Source organism: Phaseolus vulgaris, chromosome 1 (genome assembly GCF_051622355.1).
Source record: "Phaseolus vulgaris cultivar YP4 chromosome 1, ASM5162235v1, whole genome shotgun sequence".
NCBI classification, from domain to species: Eukaryota; Viridiplantae; Streptophyta; class Magnoliopsida; order Fabales; family Fabaceae; genus Phaseolus; species Phaseolus vulgaris.
This window is the reverse complement of record NC_143498.1, coordinates 41,390,212-41,404,617: the sequence shown is the minus strand read 5'-3', so window position 1 is coordinate 41,404,617 and position 14,406 is coordinate 41,390,212. Positions and strand designations below refer to the sequence as shown.

The window sequence follows — 14,406 nt, the reverse complement described above, 5'->3', positions numbered from 1 at the left end:
AATTTTAAATGTTGAACAGTCAGTCAAAAGGTTCCCTTCTGAGTGTTGTAAAACTATGTTATATATATTGAAGAAGAAAAAGAATCGTTGTAGTGCACCTTCCACAGATACATTGCAGATCGACAAACACCACGGAATCTCCTTCAATTTTTCCGAAAATTCGTTTCTCCACCCGTTTGCAGTTTCAAGTTCGTGCCTTTGAGATTGGAAGGGACCTCTGGAACGTTGCAAGACTTGTTCCACGTTTTTCCTTTTTTTGTGGTGGGAGTTTCTCACCATTTCCGGCATGTTTCCGACGTTATCTCCGACGTCACCTTTGAACCGTCGGAACAACACTCTCTCTCTCCTCTTTTCGTGAGTTTTTGAGCTTCTCTCCTTGCCTATAAATAAGAGGCACGAGAATGCTCAATCTCACTCACTCACCATGTACCCTTTCACTTTTTCATCTTCCTCGGAGCACTCACTGTGCACTTCTTTCTTCCTCCTTTCCTCTTCACTTTCATCTTTTTATTCTAGATTATAATATTTCTGGATTTATTGGGTTCTTACTCTTTTAAGAGTAACTTGCTAGTTCTAATCCTCGAAAATTTTCGAGAAGTTCCTGTTATATCCTGAGGGACTTGCGCAATACACCGTGGATAAGTCATTACGAACAGTGATCACTCACGCCTCGAAAAATCATTTGTATTCGTGTTTTAAAGTCTCATTTACTACACCGAGTACGTTCAGGAATCTCTATGCATGCATGTTTCAAAATTTCTACAACATTTCAGTCATGCCCAGTCAAATAAAGTCGTACATGATCAAATAAAGTAAGAAAAATAACGTCTTATCTTGTATTTCATCTGCGTTTCTCCTCCTTTATGCATACCTTGCACATCAACACCAACGTGTTTTCCCGCAAATCTGCACCCTCAAATTTTCACAAACAAGATTGCTCCCTCTGTGAACAATACTTACTTAAATCCAAACACAAACTTGAAGATAGATAAAAAAAATAAAGAAAAAATAATTTATTGTATAAATTATTATATAAGTAATATAAAAAATAAATTTGACTAAGACAAGAGATGGTAAAATTATTGCTCATTAATAACGTGGCAGCTGTACTAATAGCAACAGTTCAGCATTTATAACCCATGGCATCTACTATGTCTTTTTTAACGTACGCCTCATATACTTATCCTTACCAAGCAAAAGTACTTAATCACCTACAATTAATTCATTCATATACAACCAGAGTATAATTGTACAATCTTCACAGAAAACTCTGTAGCGCAAACAGTGTCTGTGCTTCAACTTATATTAATAATATCATTCAAACATGTTATCTTCACCTTTTCCATTCTTAATTAATAGTAACTTCTTCTCACTTACTTCACGATACTCAATGTTCACCCCCAAGAAAATCTTTTCCATATGTGAAAATATGCAGCAGTTTTTTGACCAAATACGTCATGTGATACTGGGGGAAGCACTATATGCACAGGTTTGTCATTGCAGCAAAAATAACGATGCAAATGATCTGAATACTATTTTGAATATGCTTAAGAGATTTAATGATCTATGGAGTCTAGCATGCTTGGATACATTTAACAAAAGGATTGAGGTAAAATTTGTGCAGCTAAAAGGGGACACAATAAAACAATTTTAGCACAAAAAGAGTATGTGTTGACCAGATCAAGATCCCATGCTTATTTCATCCTTTATATTTCCAAGGCTGCTCGAGTGAGTTTGCATCGTAAAATGAGAATCAGTAATTAACTAAACATCATTCTCTGTATCCATGCCCATGTCTTCTGAAAACTTCCAAATATCTATACCTGCTCTTGTCAATCCCTATACTCATCACCAAGAATAAATTTAACAAACCCTGCTTTCAAATTTTTTATTATTACTATAAAAAAGACACACATTTTCTTCTTTTAAAATACTTAAGCAGTCTGCTATTCAATGCACCAAATTTAAAAGTAAGAAAATGCATTTATTAATAAAGAAACAAAAATGCTCAGACCAATATATAGTTCTCAATTTCTCCCTTATTCTTCTAAGTTTTCCATTGATTAATAGGAATGCAAGTATCTGGACAGACTACTACCATTATTAGTTATTTCAAAGATATTTAAGAAAATTTCTTTAAAATTATAATACTAATAATTAAAAGGCAATTAACTTTGCTCACTACTGAGTGATTAATTTATATATCCAATGTGAATTCAGATTGTATTTACAGTGTGAAGAATTAAAATCCATGAGTTCTTACTCTTGGAAGGACTTTGGTTAACCGTCGGCTCAATTAAGTGCTACTTTCAATGTATTGCATGTGAAGATATTCATTAGATCAGAAAATAATTAAAGATTAATTAGAATCTATGCCCCCATTGAAATTTTATTGATTGTTTCTTGATGTACAAATAGAAAGTTGTAGCTGGTAAAATAACATGGATGTTGGATTTTCTTACAAACCAAAAAGTACGGAAAGTGTAGTAATAAACAGTAAAGCATCAGTTTTGAAATAAAATATTGTAGGTCTTGAATGATTTCATTTGGATAAAATGCTGTGTTTTAATTTTAAAACAAGACTTTTTCTTGCAATGATAATCACTTGATCACTTCCCTAGTTGTTCCATAACATATTCATCTGACTTGTAACTGGTATTAATGATTGGTCTGACATAAACTATATGATATTTCAAATGAAAGAATAAATAAAGTTAAGAGAACTACTCAATACTAATGTACAGTCTGGAGAGTCTAATCTTGGAAGAGAGACGGCAGTTAAATATTGCAAGCATGATGATTGAGAGTCACTGTTCGTACAAAGTCGTGACATCATTTACTCTTTCTAAGTTTAATTGAATTCACTGTGCATGATGGTGAAAGATAAATCTATCCATCAGAAATGCATATCATTCAACTAAAGAAACTGAATACACAGCCTGTTTGAAGATAGAACATCAAGCTCTTAGTTTTTCACCACACAACATTAATACTTTCTGTCCATTCATGGATGAACGGATAAACAACAGTGAATAGATACATGGTCAAGTTGATAATAAAATAATAGATTAGTCTTTATAATAATAATAATGATGATGATATGAAGGTTTCTATTCCAACCATAGTTATCTTTCAAGGGATTTTATTTCAGTATATTAGTCAAACATTTTCACTTCCCATATTCTGTTTGAAGGTGAATATGATAATGAAAAAGAAAAAGTGGTTTGTGGAGGGAGATAACAGCGATTTTCAGTCATCAATGACCCTCCGGAAAGTCCAAAAATGATGTCACTTTCATCAGTTGCTTTGAGCTTTTGACAGAGACCACAAACTATTAACCATTCTGAGATCATAATTGAGATATTGTCACTTTGTGTTGTGTCCTTTAAATATTTTGGCAGCTACAACATGCACATAAAGCTGAATTTAAATGTATTCACTTTCCTATGCTGATTTGGAGATTGATAAGAATGAGTTGGATAAGGAATAAGTTGATGGTCAGTGGGCCTATATATGGTCCAATCTTTATATGGGTCTTAAGCAAGCTTTCTGAATCATCTCTTTACGCCGCAAAACAATAAGGAAGAAGCAAGAGAACAACACACTGAGCAAATGCAAATTCTTGTTTAGTAGATAATCCCAGTAAATTGCCTTTACTCATCTCAGTACTGAGCCATGTAATCATCGTCAAAACATTGTAACAATAAGATGATAATAACATATCACATCCTATCCCAAGTTTACTTTTTTTCTAGTTATTATTGGTGTCAATTAATCCAGAAGGTTGTCCATTTTATAAAAACAATCAGAATATATATATTGTACAGTCAAGACTAACTGTCATTTCTCATTTTATTCTTCCATGTGAGTGAGCCTATGATAACGATATCCTCTAAGCATTCTACAACTTTAATTTAATAGTAAACATTTTCTCTATTTTGAAGACGCTGCATATTCTTTCAATTAATAAACTATTATTATCCATTCCTTATTCTTAAGGTGAATTTAACATAGAATTATAGTTAACACTAGGGTGTCATCATTATCAGGAACCTTTGTGATCTATAGCTATAGGATAATAATGGTGATATGACATGTCCACCTCTGGCCTTAACTGTTAGCACTTAAGTTATGGCCTTAACTCTACATACCACACGGATTATCCAGTAATGAACCTCCAGAACGGTAATGTTGTTGCCAGTGCATAGATACACAAAAATAAAATAAGAGGTAGTAGACTTTTTCTAGGCCAAAATGTTATCCTGATAAATTTAAAAACAATGGATCGTTAAGCATACATACTGCATATATAGAATAGAAACATAGCATGGTCATATTTTGATATCAAAATAATGAGTATTACGTGAGTCACTCATCACACAATGCTACTTCAAGTTCATCAAAACATGATCGTAGATGAAGTCCCTATCTATGTATGGAAAAGTTCGGTCGGGGTAACAAGAGAATAATCTACTGTTGCTTGTCATTCTGAGCCTCTAGTTGTTCCCCCTTGCTTTTTGACTGAACTGGTGCGATCTTCGTAGGGTTTGAACGCTCTGACTGTGAGAATTGAATCATAATTTGCATCAGTGCAGTAACAACTGCCAAACCAACAGCTGAGAATGCAACACCCTTCCATGAAGATAGTAGTGAAGACCGTTGTAGGAACTTTACAAACCCCGCAACAACCAGACAGGCCCAAGACATCATTACCTGCTCCCAAAATAAATTCATGGTTCTTTAGGAAAACATCTATAGGATTGACCAAAAATAATGGAAAACATCCATTGGCAAACGGGATACAAAAGAAAAGAATATCTGATAAATAAGAATATTAGAAGTCCTGAGAAAGTATCTTACCAGAAGAGACTTTATTGGTCGACCAGTATCCTGCAGCTCTTTGTCACTAAAAGTATCCTCGGCTATATGTTTGTCTAACAGAGCATCCTAGTTTTCCAATGGGTAAAAAGGAAAATAAAATCAGTGATATTTTTTAACAGGGCACAATCATATATAGAGAAAATCAACAGTGCAAGTAGAACATTGTGAACAATTTTTCAAAATTTATCATTAATCATAGTTACACAAAGTGAAAACAATTATACCACACTACCAATATGTGGACCCAGAGTGGAAAAAACAATAATAGAAACAAGTAAAAAAATGTCTTCCAACAAGCACCTTGGCCACAAATATATCTCGACACCATTGAGCAACGGCCTCGTCTGTTTCTGGCAATTCCTTCATCAAATGCCGCTTGATATGAACATGCACCTGTGGAATGAATATTACAGATCCTGTTCATGAAGTCAACCAAATTAAAGCAAAAGGTAAACGATAGAAGCATCCAATCTCTTCAGCATCAACAAAATAGCAAACCTCAAATATTCCAAAACCTAACCTTCAAAATCCCTAAAAATACCGTGGCTTAACATAAAAGATAAAAAAACAAGAATCCTATTCCAAATTTTCCGGTAGAATTAGAGATAGAAAAATAAATATTATAGCATAAGCCACTCTAATTGGAAGCAGTTTGATAGAAAACCAGTAATTTAGAATGATACAGTGGAACTTCTCCTTGTCTCGTTAACATTCAGGAGTTCAAAAGACATAGTTCTCTTCCTTCCAATTTGTGTCTCAACTCAACAAGTCACTTCAATAAATCCCCAATCTACCTTTATTACCAAATACTAGCTAGTGTTATTGATAGAATTGGGACCCAGTCCCCTTCTAACCTCCCTTTCTTATTCTAACTTAACCTATACCCTTTTAAAACAGAGATCTACTAACATCCTCCAACTTTCCCTGAACCCCAGACTCCTTGTCTAGATGTCCTTTTCATGGCCTCCATTTTCCCTAGTTACAGGAATATCCAAGTATTAATAATTTAATACCACTATGCAAGTGTCAAAATCAGCCAAATAAACTTGTACTAAATATTAACTATTGAGCACATTCAAGGCACACACTGAGCAAGGAAATCATTCATTATCATTCATTTCATCTTATCTGAAATTCCAATTTCTAATCCCATAAGTGTTAATTTCAGCAGTTACATTCACATCAGAGATTAGTGTAGCACAGTAAACTTACCGAGAGCATAGGGACTACTGAGTTTAAAGAAAGGGAAAGTCAATAAAACCATTGACGGGGGAATAACAATTGTGTCTGATACGTGGATATTGTAGGACAGGCTTTTCTATTGCACTGGAAAAGTCACGGGATAAAGTCGATTTTTGACAGTTGAGGGTGGCCCAACCCAATATCAAATTTTCAATATGCCCTAATACCATCTTGATTTTGGGTTAGCCCTAACTTAACTCCAAAATATAGCTCATGAGGTTAGGTCATGAGGATTGCTCAAGCTCTCATGAGTCATAACATAAGCTCTACTTTTGGACATATGTCAATGTCGGATCACAACAGATTAGGATTAGGATAACTTTATTTAATCATTATGTTCCAGTTTTGTTATTTGAGGAGTTTATATAAGTTTGGGGAAACTTTTTCACCTATTTTCCTCTCTCCTCTCCGTCTATATATTTTATAATATGTTTCAGCTGAATTAATGAGGAAAAATATCATTATTCTCCCTACCTATTACGATATTCAATGACAGTTACATAATACAGGCAGAAAAAAAATTGATGGGCACTTAAGATGGAGCTATTTATAAATCTTCATTTTGATTGTCTTACCACTGAAGCTTGCCCTTTGAAGAGTCTTAGCATTGTAGGAGCAGGGGAATTCTTGGGGACAGCTACTGTTACATCATAAATGGCAGGAACAAATGAGCGCATATGACTTACTGCAGACACAAAACCCTGAAAGAAACAAAACAATATACTAAACAATAAATATTACAGTGTAAAAATAAAAATTGTTGTTGAGTTAATAAATATGAGAGCTAAGAAACAGTTTACATATGTTCTGGGGTAAAGTAGTAATGTGGGCCTTTTAAAATCAGAATATAATATTGTCACATCTACGGGTGACAATATCTCCTTATATATATAAAGATTCCTATTCTATATGGATCCAAATTCTATAATGCTTTTTGTTAGAAACAATGTAAATAGGGTAGTTATGGTATGATTTTATGTTGTATATTATTATATAATCACAGTAAATAGGGTAATTGTAAACCCTTGTATTTATGAGCGTATGACAATATAAATAATATCAACCGCTCAGTAATTGGCATACAGATTCCTTCATGCTTATTGGGTTCGTTCTTTTTCCCTTTCAACACTTTCTCTTTAATAGATTATAAGACAGCTGAATTGCATGGCTCTTGTTTGTGTGAAGCAAACAGACCCTAGACGTAATTCATTGGTCACTTTTCTTGTTCTGTTTGATTTTCTATACCATTCTAACCTGTTTTCCGCAAAAGCACATAAGAATAATTCAACCTAACAGAAGAATTGGAGGAATAGGAAATGCAAAGAATGAATGGATTACAGATGTATTGAATTATTGAATTAGGAGAAAGATACAGAAGTTTACAAAATGAGTCTGACCAAAAAAATTAACAACTCAGATCAAAGCAACCTTGTTTTATAGCTAACAACTACCTGTTCAACTCTCAACATAAAAACAGAAAAACAGAGTAACTACCTAAAGTCCCGTCCTGTAACAAAATCCAAACAGTTTCTTTCCTGGGTTTTCTCTGATGCACCTCTAAATCAAGTCCATATTCCCAAAGGTGCTGTTCAAAGCACCTAAGGGGCCACCAAAAATATCTAAACTTGACCCAATAAAACCATAATCCTTACCTGTACAGAATCATAAAGGGCCCTTCGTCCAATTTTGTTAAGGCATAATCTACAGGAGATAAAAAGACACAGCAACCAACCATACGAGATGTTCAAAACTCAGACAAACACTAATTAAATTGGAAAAACTAAAAAGAACTCATATTTACTATTCTTATTGGTCAAAATCTATGAAGTTTATTTAAATATCCTGTCTCCGGCTACATCTCTTGGTGAATTTTCATATAGTCTTCAAAACAAATTAACTATAATACCCACATAAACCTAGCAAGTGATTCTCTAATTTGAATGAACCTTTTTACGATCCATACCAGCTAGAGTGACATCAACCTGATAACAAGCAGTGGAAGTGTAATACAATCTCAACAGCAATACTACTAAGATTTGCAAGACTGTAATGGCCGCTAACACAGATTAACACAGTGTAGCTTCCAATCCATGGAAGGAAAAGCAATAGAAGGAAAGGCAGAAAATATATATAATTCACCTTAGTTCTTGGAATTAAAACATTTCTAGGAACAGGCAATCCAGTGGAAGTTGCATATTCCTTAGCAGCCAATAGTTTTGCCTGTGTAAAGCGAGTTCCTTCTACAAAGAGAGCCAACCAAAAGGGAAGAGGATAATCACTCAGTTGTTGGATGCCTGACTGCAGATATGATAACAAAATATTCAAATGAGATTCCCAAATGAAATCAAACAGCTAATGCACCCAGAGAGAAAATTTATAGCCATTGAATGTATTGCTGCATAAGTAAGAAATAAGAACACATCAGTTTTGACAGCACAAGCATGTATCCTTATCTTGTGAGCATAAAAATATAAACTAATTAAATTTTAGCATGTCATACCCTTAATGTGCTTTCATCCTTGGCCCAACTTCTCTCCAGAAAAAGATACTCAGAAAACCACATTGACCAGCCAATGACCTGCATAAGTACAACTTAGCCTCTAAGAGTGGCACGAATGAACTAAGCCCACTAGAGATAATTATGAACATCAAGTTGATACGAACTTATGCAAACCAAAAAATGAGAATGGATGAATAATATGTATTATTGATGACTGAAGTAAAATGCAGTAGAGAAACTTCCACCACCACACAGAGAAAGGTATTTTTTTCCTCCCATCCTCAACAGCCTCTTTCCCTCAAATAACCAAATTCTCTCATATCATCCTTTCCCTCATTTTCTCTCCCCACCTCATCATTCCAAACAAATTTCCTATTCCTGCTCACATACACTTTCCACATTTTTGGGCCTACTCCGCAGGGCCTCCCTATTGTCCGAGGGCCTATCACAAACCCAACAAGTTTCAAATATCATTGGAACCTAGGAACTAGAGAGACAATATCTTCTCTTCAGTCAAGACAAGAACAGGGCAGCAAGGGGCTCTCCATCAAAGGATTGCAGACATGCTAAACAAAAGGGGGTACAAAGCATTGACACTTCAATTTACTTCACATATCCATGTCGGTACATATTCGATACTGATATTCTAAGGTACTTCTATGTATCAATGAAATATCCAAACCTACAAGCACCAATACTTTTATTTGTTTCACGTATCAAAGATACTTACTTCATCGATACGTGTTGGTAAAATGTTCAAGCTTTTAATGCATTTATATCCAATAAAACAATAAGAAGAGTATGTGTAATATAGAAACATATAAACATTGTTTCTTCATAGACCAAAGAGGGAAATTGTTCTCTACAAATTAATTTAAAAAAGTAGTGACATTGATAACATTATTCCTACACTTAAATACTAAAAAGTATTTTACGATTACAATGATTTAAAAAAAATTATTTCAGCACAATGTCTAAAAAATGTGATTTTAATTTGAATTTGCACTTGAAGATATATATATTCATTACATTTTGTGAATTTTTATACATTCTGAAATATGTATCTTGCATGTATCCTATTGTGTTAGAATAACCGTACTGTCATATCATATATGCATTGTATCTAATTCGAGCAAGCTAACCCCTAAACTTGGAAGAAGGATTGTCAACAACCCCTTTTGTAACCGTCAAAAGAATGGCATGTGACTCACATGCACCAGAGATTCAAACAGCACATGCGGCATTGGATGACCATGATTCAGTGGAGATGAGCCGGTAATTAGGAGGCACTCCTCCAGGTGTAATCACCAACCCAATGGGCAGCAGCAACAACAAAAGTGGCAACAATGACTGAGCAGTGGCACCAAAAACAGAGTCCTCGAGATCAAGAGCTCTAATACCAACTAGAATGAACATATTTCTGTGTCGGAACACAAGCTCTAATCCCTTTTTATAGGCTCTTGCATAGAAAGAGAAATAGAGGAAGTAGGAAGAAAAAAATCCATCCTAATAATATCAAATATACAAGATTTTATTCTATTTACAAGAATAATACAAGCCAAAATTATTCCCAAGAGGGAGCTTAAAAAACTGAGTTATTGTGCTTCCAAGAAGGTAAATTGCTCCTAGTTTTTACAAGGTTTAAGATAATCTAATTGAGAAATCCAAAGATGAAAGTATACTAGAAAGCTTATAATTGATGTTACGAAAATATGAGAGAAAGTAGAACATATAAAAGAGAATTGGATGTTACTGTTTCTGCAAATTAAGATCCTCTAAATGCAGAGTGCACTTTAGGTGATGTCTACAGTACATAATGACTAAATAAATTCATTTTGAAAGTAAAAGTCACAAGCACATACCGGCAGAAACTTTGAAGATTTCTTCATCACAGCTAGGGTGCTGCCAAGACAACCTGAACGCTGTTGAATGATATTGAATAACCAATCAGCAGTTGAAGCAAAAACCAAACAAATATGTCACAAAAATCATAAGATAACAAATCAAAGATTAGCAATATTTTATTATATGTATCCACAAGTAACCCTAAAATGTGTTCGTTTGTCCTGGTATCAGACAATCCAAAATAATTAATAATATAAATTACTTGTATTAATACACAAGTATGAATTAATTTTAATTTGCTTTCATTGAAGATGTGGAAAATATCAAACCATAGACGACAATCACCTGAGCTGAAACCCATCCAACAAGCCAATCAATATCACTTCTGTGATTGCTCATCACAAGGGCATGCTCTTTACCTGATTATACAAAACAGAATCACATTGTTACACGTAAGCAAATGTTAACCCCAGAATCTCCCCCTTTTTCCTTTCCAGAAGATAAGAATACATGCACAACACATTAAGAAAGAATGAGAGCAAGAGTGTCATGCTAAATACATGACTAAAAAAGGACTTACCCATTAGACGAAAGGTTTCATGATCTGTGAATATTTGGATCTAGAGACAGAAAGTTCCAAATGTGAGAATAAGTTATATGAAATGCAACTGAATAAACTATTAAATTACTGAGCATAAATTATTATTTTCAAATAACCAATTTTATTTATTTGATAACATCAGACCTTCTGAAAGTATTAAAACAAGACAACGATCTTGATCTTGAGAGAGAATATATTTCTCGAATTCCATATGGTATGGTAGCAATAAACCAACCACCTAACTCATTACCATTCTTTTGAAATGAACTGATTTCAAAAGGAGCTCTTTGAAGAATAATCCAATGGAGTTAATCTTTCCATCTGATCTTGCAATACAATAATAGAGAAAAGCAATATCCCCTTGCACGAAAAATTATTTAAAATCAAGAAATTTGTAAGCAGGCTTCAATTCACAAGAAAAAGTTCTGGCTAGGAATAACAAACAGACACTTTTGTTTTGAATAAGAAAAGCTTGATTAAAAATAGAGAAGAATGAAAATTACAAGTTAAATTAAATTATATCTTGTAAGTAGGAATATTCAGTCACTCTCTAAATCTTTACCTCTTTGATAGTTTTTTTACCCAACTGGGCAGGCAGAAAAGGGAGAAATTTTAATCAAGATAAAAGGGGAGGGAGGTATTAATAAAAGATAACAAATGCTTCTAATATTCACCAATCATATGGATTGTAGAGCTATGTAGCATCACACCATTGGATCTTCCTCAACTTTTAGATCCAAAAAACCTAATATCCTACCCTTTTAGTACATACAACTACTAATGAAATAAACATCCCATTCCAATTATTTCAAGTCCAAGAAAAACCTAAGAAACTATAAAAAAAAATAATTATCTCCAAAATTTCTAGCTCTGCCCATTGCAGCTCAAAGAATTAATGGAAAGTGGCAGTTTCCTTTGCTCAATTACTTTGTTTATATAAAATAAATACCTGCTAGACTAGTTTGATTGAGTTGGAAGTCCATTCAAGTCAGACATTTTTTTGTTTAAGCTAAAAACAAGTGACTATGAGATAAGCTTTACTTAGAAAAATTTTCTTCAGAAGATAGTATTTGTAGGTTTATGAAAACAAACTAAAATGGCTATTTTTTATGTCTTCATTATTTTGTTCATGAATATAAAGCCCTTTGACTGAATAGTATTCGCTTTTAGTACTGCTAAGTAAAAAACATGCACTTTTATTTTTTACTGGAACATTTGGGACTAAATATGCAACACTGTAGAGCCCGTAACATATTGTTCCTTGTAAGTCACATGCACAAGGTAGCCAGATTGCCCAAGTTTAATTTTACAACAACCATCCAAGGAGAGGGAAGAGATGATTACCCTAAACAGCTATTTAATCCTTACAGGTTTCTAGAAAAGAAATGTACTATGAGAATAATATAGAGGCTCACTTCCGTATCTTCTAGAATACCACATAGAGCAAGCAAAACAAATTACACAGTGGTGGATGACTAACTAAATTTGCAGACAAAAATAGTCCCAAAAGTGGTTAAAGTGAAAGGAAGAGATAGGTGTGGGCTTTAGTATCCACCAATAAAAACTAATATATTAACAACTAATATTTGGCGATTTAAAAAATAGTGCCCAAAAAACACCTGTTTGGATAAATCTTCTCCCATAAGTTAAAAATTAGCCAGAGAAGTTAAAATCAGTTTTTAAAAAAGTTAAATGAGAGAATATCCATTAATCTTATATACAAGGTAGTTTTAACTTGTGGGGAGAAGCTTAAATTATTTTATCTTCTTTTGTTCTCGGTGTTTATTGAGAAATTTATCCCAACAGGACCAAAGAAAAATATAGAAAACTTAGATCTAGACAAACACCTTAACTCCTGCCCACCAATCAATAAGCCATACAAGCTCCAGCCACAACAGTTCTGCTACAACCCGGTTGATCCGTCTGTACAAATTCTTCGACACCGGCCTTAAAACAACGTAGCATATCGCCTGAGACAAATTAATCAAAAGATCAAACAAATTAATCGGAGCAACTCCACATCTTTCATAGTATTTTTTTCATTTCCTTTACAATTTCCTTTGTGGCATGAAACAAAAAAAAATGAAAAAACTAATTTTGCACTGTTGGTTTGCAATGAAGATGAACAAATTAACAAGAGGAGTGTCAGCATCACTCTCTAAGACACACTTATCGGATTAAACTTTATCGAAAATTATAAAATCAAGATAAACTTGTTAAAAGGAGAATGAGAAGTGGAATGTAAGGACTTAAGAAGAGGAGAATTAAACCCAAAAGACCAGTCCATTAGATGGAACAGCCCCGAAACTCCCAACTATCAAGTAGCTGATTTTCTCAATGTGGGCCTCCAAACATGGAACCCGCTACAGTTTATAATTTCAACCAATAATAAGGAGCGTGTTCAAAAGAGTGCGTGAGACCGGTGTATGCTACCATTTCTCAGTCACGAAATGTTGGAAATAGTTCTTCCACTCCATCAGTAGAAAAGTGGTGAATGAGTTAAGAAAGAGTTGGGAGATATTGGTGGAACCTCCGGTTTGCATGATGATGTGGAGAAATGAAAAATTTTGGATACATCTGAGAGAGAAGAAGAGATACAGCAGTGAAAGGGGGAAAAGAGAAACCTGAATGAGATTGACAAGGAGGCCGGAGGCGAAGAAGAGGAGACCCAATGGCAGGACAACAGCTGCTGCAGCAATAGCCATGCACAGCAGAAGGCAACAGAGAGAGAAAAAGGGAATCAATGAGAAATGATTTTTGAATGTGTTGGATTTGGTGATTCAGATTTGATTTGGGAAGTGAGAGCAGAGAAAGCGTGGTGAAAGGAATAGAATGGAATTTTGGGTTAAGAGAGAAAAAGCATGGAGCTTGGTGGTTCCCTTTTTCCCTCTTTGGATTTTCGAGAAGACTGAGCTAAGTTTCACTTCCCACTTCCCACTTGCCACTTGCACCCATTTAATTAACTGCTTCACCTGTGCACTGCATCATCATCATCACCATTGATTTTACTCTTTTTTTTTTCTTTTTCCTTCTTTTTTTTACAATAAAAATTGTATTTATTTTAATTAATTGCTCTCTTTTTTTACTTATATTTAAAATATTTAAATTAAAAATATCTCTACAAAATGTTAGCTCATCTAACGGATAAAATTTGACTGTTGGCTCGTCCACTACTTTTCCGTAGTATTTCAGCTACATTACTATATTAGATCAACTACTGTACCAGTTTTCACCAATTTTAATAATTTAAATACAGATAATGTACTTCGTTCGGATTATTATGATTTTAAAAAATTATATATAAGACGAAATTTATTTTTTACTTTTAATTCAAATT

At 34.0% G+C, this 14,406-nt stretch overlaps 1 protein-coding gene across 2 annotated transcripts; it reads right to left on the bottom strand.

The window, feature by feature from the left end:
* Nucleotides 1-4,239: 4,239 nt before the first annotated feature.
* Nucleotides 4,240-14,050, bottom strand: LOC137814080 (1-acyl-sn-glycerol-3-phosphate acyltransferase 2). 2 transcript variants are annotated; one of them, XM_068616631.1, is made up of 11 exons: nt 13,694-14,050; nt 12,917-13,039; nt 11,049-11,088; nt 10,814-10,887; nt 10,486-10,545; nt 8,624-8,701; nt 8,263-8,421; nt 6,699-6,824; nt 5,182-5,274; nt 4,861-4,947; nt 4,240-4,713 (listed from the first exon to the last, which is right to left on the bottom strand). In XM_068616631.1, the coding sequence occupies exons 1-11, from the start codon at nt 13,772-13,774 to the stop codon at nt 4,471-4,473; spliced, it is 1,164 nt and encodes a 387-aa protein (XP_068472732.1). In that variant the 5' UTR covers nt 13,775-14,050; the 3' UTR covers nt 4,240-4,470. The 2 variants fall into 2 exon arrangements, with proteins under 2 accessions (XP_068472732.1, XP_090158751.1); XM_090302625.1 differs by having other exon boundaries at nt 9,835-10,545; nt 13,694-14,012.
* Between the last annotated feature and the right edge of the window lie 356 nt (nt 14,051-14,406).

Excerpts from the sequence above, each read along its gene's own strand:
- LOC137814080 (XM_068616631.1), bottom strand. The coding sequence starts at position 13,774 with ATGGCTATTGCTGCAGCAGCTGTTGTCCTGCCATTGGGTCTCCTCTTC. Across the intron at positions 13,040-13,693 it reads TCCTTGTCAATCTCATTCAG|GCGATATGCTACGTTGTTTT; the intron begins GTTTCTCTTTTC and ends AATTTGTCTCAG. Across the intron at positions 11,089-12,916 it reads ATTGGTGGGCAGGAGTTAAG|ATCCAAATATTCACAGATCA; the intron begins GTGTTTGTCTAG and ends TTCTGTCTCTAG.